Source organism: Eptesicus fuscus, chromosome 7 (assembly GCF_027574615.1).
Source record: "Eptesicus fuscus isolate TK198812 chromosome 7, DD_ASM_mEF_20220401, whole genome shotgun sequence".
NCBI classification, from domain to species: domain Eukaryota; kingdom Metazoa; phylum Chordata; class Mammalia; order Chiroptera; family Vespertilionidae; genus Eptesicus; species Eptesicus fuscus.
In genome coordinates this window covers 74,787,204-74,801,857 of record NC_072479.1, presented here as the reverse complement: position 1 = coordinate 74,801,857, position 14,654 = coordinate 74,787,204, and the positions used below count along the sequence as shown (strand labels likewise).

The following is a 14,654-nucleotide window of genomic DNA, read 5'->3' as shown; positions in this document are numbered from 1 at the left end:
GAAACCTACTTAGTTAATGACAAAACAGAGATATTGAATAAGGTGTTTTTATGCTCAACTTAGTGCTCTTATAGTAAGAACTTGCTAGTCCTAGTTAAGTTTCTGGAAAGTGAATATAAAAAATTATATTACCAGGTAAACCACTACATTCTTTTGTAAGACATGCAATTTCTTATGATGTGAATAGGAGCCCTCTAACTTTCTGCATAAGGATTGTCCTCCATGCAGTTTTTCAAAGTAACGCACTATTTGGTGACTTTAGAATTTCATCAATATTTTCCAATTGTCTTTTATTTGAGAAAATTCCTGCAATTCTGGAAACTAAAAATAAGAGCTGTTAAACTGAGTTGAAAAAGAAATTACCCAAGAATACTAAATTTAAAAAATTAGGTGATACAGTTGAATGAAGTTGAAAAGTAAACAACATTAACTAAAGGTGTGTGATAGGTTTTGAGTAGGTATGGAATGAAGTTCTAAGGTTAAAAAAAATCACTGACATGAAAGAAACAGATTTCATAAACAATTTTTACCTGTGTTCTTTAAAAACCAATTTCTTTTTCCTACATTTCCTTTCAGAAGATGGATAAACGTTAGCTATTTGTAAAATGATACTTTCTCCTGCATAATTAATCTGTCTGTTTTTGATGCCCCATGACTCCTGATGACTTCCAGTCAGGATGTTTCATACCATATGCTTGTGGAAAATTTGGAAGGCCACCATGACTGGATTGTGACATGATAAGAAATACTGGCAAAAACAGAGCATATTAAAAAACAACAATTTCCTAACTCAAAACATGTGCTTGGGTAACTCTTTTCTCTGAAATGGGGAAGCCTATAGCAGGCTAATGCAATTTGGCTGAGAGCTCTGAGGACTGTGTTAGCCAGCACTCCTCTGCTTCTGCTCGCCACTTACCACTGCATCTGCAAGTCTCTGCATTGGCCACAACACTTCAACTATCAAAGACTATCTCCGCATTACAACTGCATCAGAAATTGCATAATTTTGTTCTACCATAAGTGCATTTTTTTTCTCTATTGGGAAAGTGTTAGGTGTTCTGTTCATTATCTCCTAGAGACACTCAAAAGCCAATTAGGAGGCATGCAGAGAAGAATTACAGATTTGGAGTGTCACATTCTGGGATCTGTAAAGCAGGGGAATGGGAAGAAAAAGACAGTTGACCTTTTGGAAACAAAGAAGACTCTGGGGTCCACAAAAAGATTCCCTAGGATGCCTCAGTAATAAGGCATCTCATAGCTGGACCCTGCTGAAAAACTGCATTCTCACTGTAAAACGGCCACTTCAAAATGAGAGAGAGGATGCAATATGAAAACTATCCACAAGAGACCCACTAGCAACTTAAAAGTCATAAATGGGGTTAATCGAGAAAGAGAGCTCTAGCCAGTTTGGCTTAGTGAATAAAGCATTGGGCCACGGACTGAAGGGTCGGGGTTCGAGTCTGATCAAGGGCATGTACCTCTATTGCAGGCTCGATCCCCAGCCCTGGTCAGGGCGTGTGGGGGAGGCAACCAATTGATGTGTCTCTCACATTGATGTTTCTTTCTTCTCTCTCTCTCTCTCTCTCTCTCTCTCTCTCTCTCTCTCTCTCTCTCCTCCCCCCCCTACTTCCTCCCTTCCACTCTCTCTATAAATCAATGTAAAAATATTCTTGGATGAGATTTTAAAAAAAGAGAGAGATTAAAAAATAGGTCAAAAGCAAAGATGGTCCTATAAAATCCACCATTTCCTCCCCCAAATTATCCATTTCATTTACAAGCACCATTAGAACACATGTTTTGACAGGTAAATACATGAATGTAGAATGTCAATATGCACCCTCCCCCAACTAAGATCTTATACATGGAAGTCTAAATTAACAAATAAAGACATAATTTACTTTGTGAATTCTTTACTTTGCAAAAAAAAAAAAAATTATTCTATGTTTAAAGTTTAAAGAGTGTGTTCCACCTCCCAGGAGCATGCTCATGCCTTTCCCTTCCCTCTCTCCTTCCCCCACAGGCATGCATCTCCTAAACACTGAGGGTCCTAGGAGACTAGCAACCAGGAGAGTAATGGGCAGTGGCAGCAAGTCCTGGGCTAACCCCTACACTTGTCTCCAAGGCCCACTTTTCATTTTCTGTGACTTCTCAGTGAGCCAAAGCAGCCCCACCTAGACTCTCTCCTGTTGCTTCTTCTACCCTCAGCCCTTCCTTGTTTCACTGTCCCCAGCTTTAAAAAACATACTCTCAAAAAAAAAAATGTATAATGAACTTTTGGGGAAAGTTGTATTTATCTATAGCCTTTGAAGAATTTATTTACTGTATAAGATAACCCTTAGAGATGATCAAGTATGAGTCCCCTTTATCTCACTCTCTCAAAAACCTATCTCAATATCTAAGTTCCCAAAATGGATTAGAGGCAGATTGGCTACAAGGTTGCAGGGGATATTATCTCTAAAGGACCAGAAATAATATGGACAACTAAAATTCACAAACTTATTTTAATGAGGAAATGACTATATTCTAACGTTTTGGTTTTTAAATAAAACCTGAGAGCAGAGACTTTATCTTGACTGTATTTCTGGATATCCACTGTCCAGCACAGTGCCTGGTACACAGTAAGAGTTGGGTGTGTGTGTAAAATTGATGAGTCAAGGTTCACTCCCTCTCTGAATCCTGCCAGGATGTGAGGTCATGAGGACACGCTGTGCTATGGTTGACAATGTGACTGAAACAGGCAGCAGGAGGCAGAACCAGCCTAAAGAGAAGAAGCAAAACCCTCCAGGGTTGGGGAGGGAATATAGTGATTTACAGAGAAAGTAATACTTCACATTTGTAGTTTTCTGATTTTCAAAGTACTTTAATAAGATTCTTTCTCAGTTGCTCCTCGCTATTCCTCTGTGAAGTATGAGATTTAATACATAAACCCATAATTCAGAGAGGAAAGAAGAAAATACAACACTTTTAATATAAAATATTAGGTGCTGCTTAAAAAAAAACAATTATGATAAATCTTTCCAGAAGTGGAGTAAGGGTTACACTTATTATACAATCATATAAACTTTTAGGTGGATAGTCATGAATTGAATACTTGCCAAGAAAAAGTTATGATTTATGAAATACTGTAAGGAGTGAACTGCCCTGTAGTTTTAGATGTGATGAATGTACTCCTGTTCCCGAAATCATTTTCCCCCTAAGAGTGGGATTTAAAATGCATAGCAGCATATCAAACTCCTGTATAACCCGCACAGTGAAAAAATGCCCCAAAATGTCAACAAGCAATGAACTTTTATTCAGTGGAATTGTTGTTTCACTGAATCCCTGGCACAGGACTTACCTTCAAAGTTCCCATGACCGGATTTGATCCTGCTTCTCTGATACTCTCTTCCAAGCATCCATTATTGCAGTCCTTAAAGAAGAATTACACCCATTAAGCAAAGCCAGGTGGGTAACTGGGGCCTGGGGTATTCAATAGCACTCACCATTGCAAGGTGGGCTCCGCAGCGGTGCCCAAACAAACAGGAAGCGGAGGATGGAACACCCAGGCAGGGCCCCCAAGGAGAGCGCTGCCCTTCACCCCCCACCCTGCCCGAGGTCGCGGCTGTTTTTGGCCTCCGCCGCTGGCTTAGAGCAGGCAGCTTCAAATCCAGGTTCACCAGCAACGAACAGGAAGGTAATTGTGTCCCTTATATCCGAGTAAATCGTCTAGACTAGGGTTTTAAGCCATTTATAGAAAAATCTCCCGGGCGCGCCAGCCTCGTGGTCTTGTCAATCACAGGCGCACAATAGCCAGCCTGGAAAAGGGGCAGGGAGGAGGGTGAGCCCTTCTCTCCCCGGCAGGGTCCTCCGAGGCAGGCGCGCACACACACACACCAAACCCACACGCCAAGGACAAAACCTCCTGGAGTTGGGAGTCATTTAAAAGATCCTTAGGGGCGCCAGGGAAGAAGGGCGAACTGAGAAAAGATGCAGACCTTTAAAAAATAAATGAAATAAACTAGATACAGCCTAATCTGCTAAGTCACTGCGGCAGAAAGGGAAGAAAGGGATTCAAAGAGGCAGAAGGCTGCGGGCAAGATATGTTGGGGTGGCGAAGGCACGCGGGACGTGGCTGTCCGTTCAGGCAGCCCAGAAATCCTGCTCCCGCCTCCTTCCCCCAAAGCTCCTTCCCCAAAGCGACTTCCATGGCGACCCTCCCTCCCCCAGCGGCTGTGGGCGCTGGCGGGTCACTGTGGGGCTCTAGACTTGGTTGGCGGGGGGCCTCTCCGAGGCGCAGTTCACCCGCTGGGACCCTAGATGTCAGGCAGGGCTGCGGCTGCAGGGCTGCGGCTGCGGGAAGAGGAGATGCCTCGGTGGAGGCGGCACGGCGACGCAAGGTGAAGCAGGATGTTGCAGGCAAGGGCAGCGATGAGCCCAGCCAGGCCCGCGCGCTTCCGAGACCCAGAGTCTAATCTGTCCCCTTTCCTCAAAGCCCCCCCTTCCTCAAACGCCCCGGATCGAGGTACCTGGGGCAGGCTGGCCATGGGGAGCCTCCGGGAGCGCGGGGCAGCAAGGAGCGGCGGTGGCGGCGCGCAGGGCGCAGCTGGATGTGAAAGCGGGCGGCGCGACCCAGCTCTGGCGCACGGACCGCCTGGCACCGGCTGCCACCGGGGCTGCCACCGCCAGGAGCCTGGCGCAAGGGCAAGACGCAAGGAGCCACACAGCCGCTCCAGCATCCCTGGGAAAGGAGCCTCCACCCGTCTGGTCCCTCTTCGGGCGGGAAAACCAAAGCCCTAACCCCTGCCACTGAGTCTCTGGCAGGGGCACAAGAGTTCAGTTCGTGCCGGCAGGGAGCGCCTTATTTATTAAACCACCCCCGGGGGAGCGCCCCGAACGCCCCTCGGCTACGGCAAAGGCAACCTCGAGGAAATATATTTACACAGGGCAAATTTTCCTTTGGCAAACAGACAAAAGGCAGTCCTGTCCCATCCCCGACCCCAACCCCCGCCCCTCGCCCCCACGAGAGTTTGTGCCAGGTTCGGGCAGTTTGCATGGGCTCTTGTCTGCCACCGACCTCCTTGTGCAAACTTAGTCCGGTTCATAACTCCGGGTGCCGCGGGGCTACCAGGCTCATATTCCCTGAGAGCTGTGTCTACCCAGAGACCTCGATGCCACTTGGATCCACACATCCATCATCTTCAGGCAAAACGGACTATCAAGGGCTCCCAATGAAACCGTTTTGACAGTTTTCCGATATAGGCCTGGGAGAGCGATCTTTAGAAAGAGGGCTAGGAAAGGGATGCTTGAACTACTACTGGAATAGAAAGAGAAAAAAAATATTGTAATACCTATTGTCTCCTCTGGTGTGTCCCCTCGGCAAATAGGAAACGGAGGATAGGGTAATGTCACCCTAAATTATGAGCCTTCAACAAGGCTTTTAAAGTAATAGGAAGTGATGACTTGGGCTGACTTGAACTAGGGAAGGGAGGAGGGCAGTTTATTTTGGGTAAAAGCAATTAAACCCTGTCTGGTTTTAGAATTGACTATACAACCCTAAGGATAATACAGCTGTAATCTTACCAAAACACAACATTCCCTTCTTCCTCTCCCCCTCTCCCCACCCCTCACCCCCTATTTACACAAGGCACAGAAAAGCCTCTTTTACTGGGGTGGAGTCCCAAGCTCCAAGGACCATAGAGCCCAGGCAAGTCACATCATCAAAATGTGTCACTGGAAACCTGGAGTCCCTTCTTAAAGAAATTTAAAATCATATCTATCTATATATATAAAAGCCTAAGCAACCCGCCAACCAGCAGACCCTCTGGTAGCTATGACACGCACTGACCACCAGAGGGCAGATGTTCAATGCAGGAGCTGCCGAGCGATGGCAACTTTGCAGAGTGCCCTCTTGCACCCCAGGACCCCTCAGGGGATATCGAACTACCGGTTTCGGCCCGATCCCCACAGGCCAGACCAAGGGACCCCACCAGTGCATGAATCTGTGCACTGGGCCTCTAGTTTTAAAATAAAAAGACTATGTAAACACTAGAGCTGCCAGTTTGAGACTCCTGCCCAAAGCTTAAGAATAAGAAACTCTTGCCCTGCCCGTGTCTTCAATTGCTAGAGCGTGGGCCCACATACTACCTGGTTAGATTCCAGGTCAATGACAGGTACCTGGGATGCATGTTCATCCCCAGCGCCATCAGTGTGCTTGTATGCAGGAGGCGACCAACTCATGTGTATCACTCATATGATCTCTCTCTCTTTCTCTCTCTCTCTCCCTGCCTCTCTTTCTCTCTTCCCCCACTCTCCTCCTCCCTTCCACTCTCTCTAAAAAATAAAGATCAATGGAAAAAATATCCTCGGGTGAGGATTAACAAAAAAAAAAAACAAAAGAAAAAAAAGAAAGAAAGAAACCCTTGGTTGAATAATTATAAACAACTTATTTGCATTCAGAAGATTGATTTAAATGTCTACATCAGACATTAATTCAGAGCCTGTGATTGTTTTAAAGGTAGCCACTACACAACTTTATTTTTTTTTCATTTTTATTGCTATTTTTAAATATATTTTTATTTATTTCAAAATGGAAATGAAAGGAGAGAGAGAGAGAAACATCAATGATGAGAGAGACTCATTGATCAGCTGCCTTCCGCATGCCCTCTAGTGGGGATTGAGCCTGAGACCTGGGCATGTGCCCTGACCAGAATCAAACAGTGACCTCCCAGTTCATAGGTTGATGCTCAACCATTGAGCAACACCAGCAGGACAAATTTCTTGCTATTTTAAAAGTTACCTATAAATCCACCCTTTTCAGTCAAGAAAGTGTACATAATACAAGACTGGTGTTATGAAAGAATAAGCACAGTGCCATCTCTACCTTTCCTCCCTTTCAGAGCCCAAATCTTTGAAAGTGCCACCTGTATTAACTGCTCCTACTGCCTCCCCCTTCAAGTGACTATAGTTTGACGTTTGTCCAATGATTCCACCTAAACAAGGTTCCTAATAGCCTTCATTTTGCTCAACCCAATGGCATTGCTTCCTGTACATTTTCATGGTTGTATCTATACATTGATGACTCCTAAATACAGTATATACTTTTTCATTCTACCTCTTTCCTGAGCAGTAAGTACTTAACAGTAAAAACATCTATCTAACATATTTTGATATATGTAACATGTGTGAAGGCCCTGGCCTAGGTACTGGGGATGCAATGTGAATCTACATCCATCCCTTTATCATGAATTGCCCCCAGCCAGGTAGAAAAATGTTACTGATGTAACTAATCTTACAAAGGTAAAATTGCAAATGTAAAGTGCCACTTACGCTTTCAGAGCCTCTAATAATGGAATGTAACACATTTAGAGAAAGGCTTTCCATCAAGAGATTCTTAAGCAAAGATCTGGAGGATAAAATTTATATTATTATATTATATTATATTATACTATACTAGAGGCCTGGTGCACAAAATTCGTGCACTTGGGGTGGAGGGGCATCCCTCCTCCTGACAGGCCCGGCCCTGATCTGCCCCTATTGTGGCCAGGCCGGCCGGACCCCACCCTTGCACAAATTTGTGCACTGGGCCTCTAGTAATGTAATAATAATATATGGTGTCAGGTGGGTGCAAGACTTATTAGGGTGATCACTATCACTTTGGAAGGTATATAAATGTCTAATCATTATATTGTACACCTGAAACTAATATTGTATGTGAACTGTAATTGAAAAATAAATTAAAAATGGAAAACCATTGAAAAGTTAGGGTTAGGTAGGGACTGGAGGTGGGAGGATTGAAGTGCACTCTGATTACAGTTTGGAGGTTGGAGGTTGGAGGGGGGCCTGAGTGGGAAGAAATGGGTTTATGAGGAAGCAATTACAAAACCCACATGAGATGATCCTAGTGGATGGACTTGATAGGTGGTAGGTGACACAGATGCAGAGAAGCAGTCAGATTTCAGTAATCTTTAGAAAAATGGATGTGAGAAGGAATATGGAAGAGAGAGGTGCCAAGGAGAGCTCCTTGGATTCTGGCTTGCTCCACTGGTTGGCAATATTAACTGAGAAAAAAAAATGGAACACTATAAAATAATGAAGGGATGAGCAAGAGTCTGACTGGGGCCACACTGAGTTTTGAGGTGCCTCTGAGACTGGCTATTAGTTCAAATGAGAGGTCTGGATTTGATGAGTCACTAGGATGTAGGGAGAAGCTGAAGCTATGGGTGTGGATGAGAATGTCTTACCCATGTCTCAGTTTTCTCACCTATAAAATGGGACAACAGGAACACTCCGTGTTTGCCAGTTGGGAGGGATTATCATAATGTATGTCAATTACTTAGTACCTCGTCTGGTGAGTCTTGCTCCCTCAGTAAATGTAGGTAATGATTATCTACCGCAGTTGGCTCACATTTTCATAAAGAGCCAAATACTGATTATTTTAGGTGCTGAGGACCATGTGGTCTCTGCTGCAACTATTCAATTCTGTTTCTATATCACAAAAGCAGCCATCAACCATATGTAAAAGCATGGGCATGGCTGTGTATATATAAATGGGACATAGTGGGTTTAGCCCTGTGGTTTTTAGGTGCTGACCCCTACTCTATGCAGTCGCCCTAGTGAGAAACATAAGGAGCATCCATTTCTCCAGCCATATTACCACTATCCTGGTACCAAATCTCTTCACATAGCCTCTCTGCCCTCCAGCCTTGCTTCTTTTTAAGCCACTCTTAGCATGGAGACCAGATAAGTCATGTCAAAATGGAAACTGAATATACCTCTTTCTTGGCTGAAAAATCTTCAAGGCTTTACATCACCCTGACAAAATATTTTCACAAGCTTCCTTACCCTCCCAAGTTCTGGCTCCTAACCCCTGACTCTCCGTTTTAGCTTTTGCTATTCTCTCTCTCTTCAACTACACATTTTTTAGAGAGAAGAAGGGAGCGGGAGAGAGAGAGAAACTTCAATATGAGAGCATAACATGGATCTGCTGCCTCCTGCATGCCCCCTACTGAGGATTGGGCATGTACACAGACCAGGAATCGAGCTGGCAGCTTTTCAGTCCACTGCATGACGCCCAACCAGGATGATGCCCATCCAACTAAGCCACACTGGCCAGGGCCAATTTGACCTCATTTTAACTTGATTACATCTGTAAAGACCCTATTTCCAAATAAGATCACATTCACAGGTATTGGGGTTTAGGCCTCCAAATTATCTCTTTGTGGGGGATACAATTCGATCCACAACAGTTAACTGAGTTTAAATGTAATGCTCATGATATCTTTCTTGTTTTCTACTTTGAACAATACCTTTTACCAATAAAATTAATTGATTTACAAAATATGTGACTTTCACACAACTTTTCATTAAGATTTTATGATTACCTGGGAATAGGTTCTTAATAAAATTTATTCATAGTCTACAAAAGATTGATCACAAAAACATGACTCTAGATTTTCCCTTTTCCCTTTCCACTCCATTCAGTAAGTCACCAAGTCACACTAGATTTCTGCCTGCATGTTTCTCTTCTCTACCCACTTCTCTCCTTCACAGCTGCTCCTCTCTCTCCCAGGTGGTCCCCCAGCTCCCTTCTTCATCTTCCACCTCTTCCCCTAGCTCAGTGGTCGGCAAACTCATTAGCCAACAGAGCCAAATATCAAATATCAGAATTATTCCACCGAGGTGGAGACTGCGGTGGTGGAGGCTGCGGTCACCCGCCTGGCCAGCCTGCACCTGCGGCCCCCCGCACCTACCTCTCTCTGGGCTTCTGTTTCGCCTGATGATGTGGCTCTCGAGGGCGGGGGCCGCTTCTTCTGCGAGTTGGCGTGCATCGCTCAAAATTTCTTTTGAGATCCAAATTTTTTAAACTTTAACTTCTTCTAACGCCACTTCTTCAAAATAGACTCGCCCAGGCCGTGGTATTTTGTGGAAGAGCCACACTCAAGGGGCCAAAGAGCTGCATGTGGCTCACGAGCCGCAGTTTGCCGACCACGGCCCTAACTGATATATCCCCCATGCTGTTATCTAAGTGTTCACTTTTCAAAACTTTTTTCTAAGCCAGTCACTTCCCAACTCACAGCCAGAATAATACCTGCCAGTGGCTCAGCCAGTTATGATATTCTGGGCACTTTGGTACACATTTCTTATCTAATACTCCAAAGAGCCCCCCTCCATCACCACCACCACACACCATAGGTTCTATTTTATAGATTTCCAGAGAGGTCGGCTCCGTTTCCCAAGATCAAACAGCTGTAGGTCAAGTCAGTTTGACCACAAGGTTGGTCATCTTGCCTACAGTTCCAACGACTCCAAATTTTATGTTTCTGCACCCCTATCAATAATAATTGGAGCGTGCGTGGCATATTCTATTTTCCAAAGATCAGAATGCATTTTCCAAAGATAGCTCCAACCTTTTATCTTTCATTGCCTATGCTCTTCTGCTCAACCCCATCATGGGGTGGTTTATTTCCCCCACCCTTCTGAATCTAGGCGGGCCCTGTGACTCTCTGACGGATAGAATATAGCAGAAGTGTAGAAGTGGTGCTGTACCAAGTCTAGACGTACACTTTAACTAGCCAGGGAGCTTTTTTGCTTTCTTCCTCTTGAAGGCTCTTGAGACTTCCCCATTTGGAACCCAGCCACCAGGCTGTAAGAAGCCCAAGCCCCATGGAGAGCCATGTGCAGGCTCACTAGTCACCAGTCCCAGATAAGCTCCCAGCCAACATCCAGCATCAACTGCCAACCATGTGAAATGTCTGTCTTGAACATTCAGTACACTTAAGCCTTCAGATGACTGAAACCACATGGTAGACCCCAGACTAAAACTACTCAGCTGAGCCCAGACAATCCACCAGATCAATTTTACAGCAATGTGAACCAGAACAGCATGCAAGCCTAACATGTTTATTCTGTTCTTTAATAACTGAATACATGTCATACACAAAAATAAGAATAAAAAAGATGAGAGAATCATGAAATGATTAGCATTTTAAAATATCTTCCTAATTCTGATTGTTTTCTGGTACCATCCTTGGCTAAAGGCACAGGACCAAGGAATTATAAATGATAATAAATATACCTTTTAAACAGTCTTATTGATGATACCAATATCTTGTGGCCCACTGTTTGTCAGTTCTGACTACATCATTGCTATTTTTATCTCAGAACATGGGTCATGAAGAACTTATACTAAGAAATGGAAAAATATTAGCTGTCTTATTTTTTTTTTTTTCTGGTTTTTATATGACTAATATTTTATTCAGGTTTTCTGCTGTTACTTTTTGTTTGTTTTGTTTGCAGCAACCTTTTAAAGCCAGTTGTCCCTTTTGTAAGGATTATCAATGAACACAGGCCGACGTAATCTGTAAATCTCCTTAACCAGGTTCCCATAATCACAATCACAACCTGCTAAGAGAGTGTGACCGCACAGGCTGCACAGGGACCTCTCAGAGCAGGGACACAGCACCCCCCCGCCCCGCCCCCGTACACAGCTCAGAGTCTGTGACCGTGTGATAACCTGACAGACTGCGCAGAGGGTGCCCATGTCAGCCATTGTGAGTTAAACTGTAAGTACCATTTAATTTTTTCCTACATGTTGGAGAAAACATAGACATATATAATGAATGCGTCTGACACCCTACTGGTCTCTGTTCCACATCCCAGGTGCACGCACTCCACTTTGAAACCATTGTCTCAAAGTGCAACCTCCTGAGCTCATTCTGTGGGGTTCTACATGCTCCGGAGCTGCCTGTCTGTCAGAACTTTCTCTTGCTTTATCTGTCCCTGCCTGACCTTCCCCTTGTCCTCATCTGCACTCCCCGTGCCCTTTGTACACAGAAGAAACCCTTACCCGTACAAGTGCCTCGGTCATCTCCAGGTACCCTGAAAAGGAGTGACGGTGGACAGAGAAACAGACAACCAAGGGTTCTACATAGAAAGATTAGAAATTTCATGTTTGGAAACAATTTAGTTTATGTTTTTTTAGGTGTTTTTTTTTTTTTTTTGGGGGGGGGCTTTTGTTTTGTGTTGTTTGTGTTGTTTTTTTTTACAGAAATATAATCACACAATTTCTGGGAGGGAGAAATTAATCCTAATTAAATGAGACTTGTTTTTTAACATCCAGGGTATTATATCCTGGATTGCTTTGGAGAACATTTTGTTCTACACCAGAACATAAGTAGCTGCTCTGCTTTTAAGAGTGCAGGTTAATTTACTTGGAGGAAATTATTTGTAGTAGAATCCACAACATACTCCTATTAAGAAAAACTAAAAGGTAGGCACCAATGGAAAATTAGATATTTTGGAATGCTGTAATCTTCTGGGAAAAGTTAATGGAAATGATTTTCCTGCCCTAGCCGGTTGCTCAGTGGTTAGAGCGTTGGCCCACGGAATGAAGAGTCCTGGGTTCAATTCCGGTCAAGGGCATGTACTTCAGTTGCAGGCTCGATCCCTGACACCGGTTGAGGTGCATGCCAGAGGCAACCAATCGATGTGTCTCTCTCACATTGATATTTTTCTCTCTCTCTTTCTCTCCACTTCCCTCCCACTTCCTCTAAAAAAAAAATCAATGGAAAAAAAAATATCCTCAGGTGAGGATTAACAAAGAAATAATAATTAAAAAAAACAACACGCTTTTCCTGTGAGTGTCATATATGTTCAAGAAACTATAAAATACCAACTTCTCTGTGTCCCTTTTGCTCCATCAGAAGTAACCAGGGCCCTTATCACCTCCTCCTCTTTGAGATCATTCCAAGTGTGCAACAGAGACGCAGATGGATGAGACAGTCCATCAAGCTTTCTCATGGTGCAAGTGCCAAGGGCACACCTCACCTCTGATGTTTGTCATCCCTGGCACGCCTTTTGGGAACCTCAAATACTCAAATACTGATATGGAGCAATAGTCCTGGAGCCATACCATAGACCTGTCACCTGGATGAAATAAGGGCTGCCATCATCACTGCTCTGGTGATTTGCAGACCACAGTCAAGGGCGTGGAAGAAGGCTGGGGCTGTAAAAATGTGCCCTCGCTCCTGCTGCTTCTGAATGGAGAGTATCCCACGCACACCAAAACTTTCCGTTTCTAGTGTCCTACTCCACCTGCGAGGGAGTGTGAAACAGCAGGAAGACAAAGACAGGATGCCCGATAACGGGTTTGTGGTGACTTGAATGGAAGAGGTCTTACTGACACAGTGATCTGACCCACCCCTTTCTTTAGCCCTGGTGGTTTTGCCGCGTGCTGGACAATTTAGAGGGGATGAAAGAAAAGCATTTATTTTGTAGAGTGTGAGAGATGGGTGTTAGGAAGAGGGAGGTGGGAAAAGACTACTGGCAAGATGCTTCCTGCGGCAGGCAAGATTTGGGAAAGACGTAGATGAAGGTTGGCAGCCTGGAAGCTGATTGGCTTCCTAACGCTTGCCTGTCCTGTGTGCCGCTTTGGAAAGTTTTCCTGTATGAGTTCTGCAGGTTGGAGACACTACTTTAACCCGCCGTTTACTGAATCAGCTATGACACCTGAGGGTTGCCCGGCTGGTTGGTGTGCCAGGCCCCTCCTGTCCGGGCAATAAGTTTATTCTCTTTTGGATTTCCAGTGCTTAGTACAGTCAGGCAAATGTGAACCTCAAAAGTTTTTTTTTAAATAAATTGATTGAATGTATAAATTCACCATGTTTTTGATTAAATTAAAAACTGATTGCCCTGGCCGGTATGGCTCAGTTAGTAGAGCATCATCCCATGCACCAGAAGGTTACCGGTTCAATTCCTGGTCAAGGCACATGCCCAGCACATGCCCGGGTTTCGGGCTTGATCCCCAGTAAGGGATGTATAGAAGGCAGGTGATCAATGTTCCTCTCCCTCTCCCTCCCCTTTCCTCTCTCTCTAAAAATCAATAAAATAAAATTGGTAGATGAGCTGATATGTTTTACACACATACACATACACATACATACATACATACATACATCGTGAGAGAGAGCAGAAAACAGATACCTATATAAACTCATTATGTTAGGAATAAACAAATCAAAACTAGATTTTCAATATGGCCATTTGTTCAGGCTCTGTGTCTGAGATATATTGAACCTTACTAAAAATGCCTTCATCTATTCACAACGTATTTTGCCTGTCTCCTCTAACTTCCACATACCTCTGGATAGACATTGAAATGCCCCTTAGAATTTTTCCTAAATCTCATTAAACTGTGAGCTCTGGTCTCACTGCCGGATTTGTTTCAAGCCCTACCTCCATTATCTAGTAGATTTATGACCTTGGGCAAATCACCTAATGTCTCCAAACCTTACATTACTGACTCTGAACCTCAGCTGCCTTCGCTATAAAGGTAAAAAGGAAATGTGTAAGTTAGAGTATTTTACAAACTACTGAACGGAATATGTCTCAATTGTTTCTTTTTTTTCTAACATACTGTTATCAAGCTGATAGGCAAACCGTGTAATGCAGCAGTGAAGCATCTAGCTTCTGGAGTGACATTGCCAGATTCAATAGCTTTGCAAGCTTGGTCTAATTACTTAATCTCTCTGTGTCTTCATTTCTCCATTTGTGAAATGCTATGAATAATAGAGTTTTTGTGAGTACTAACTGAGAGAATTCACATAAAGCCTGTGCTAGTACCTAGCGAACTCTTAATCTATGTTAGCTATAATTATTACAGTGCAGATTTGTATTAG

The 14,654-nt window shown here is 43.9% G+C and overlaps 1 protein-coding gene across 3 annotated transcripts in view; it reads right to left on the bottom strand.

Annotated features, from left to right (window-relative positions):
- BCAT1 (branched chain amino acid transaminase 1) overlaps positions 1-14,654 on the bottom strand; it is a 93,414-nt gene that overhangs the window by 55,145 nt on the left and 23,615 nt on the right. For 2 of the 3 annotated variants that reach the window (XR_008556631.1, XM_028144041.2), the window contains exons 1-2: positions 4,506-4,725; positions 3,338-3,409 (exon numbers count right to left, since the gene is read on the bottom strand). Coding sequence is in view for 2 of the 3 variants with exons in the window: in XM_028144041.2 (XP_027999842.2) it covers positions 3,338-3,409; positions 4,506-4,715 (282 nt within the window). In the remaining variant the exon portion in view is untranslated. Of the gene's footprint in view, positions 1-3,337; positions 3,410-4,505; positions 4,726-14,654 lie in introns of those variants that run through there. The other variant, XM_028144042.2, reaches the window with a different exon arrangement.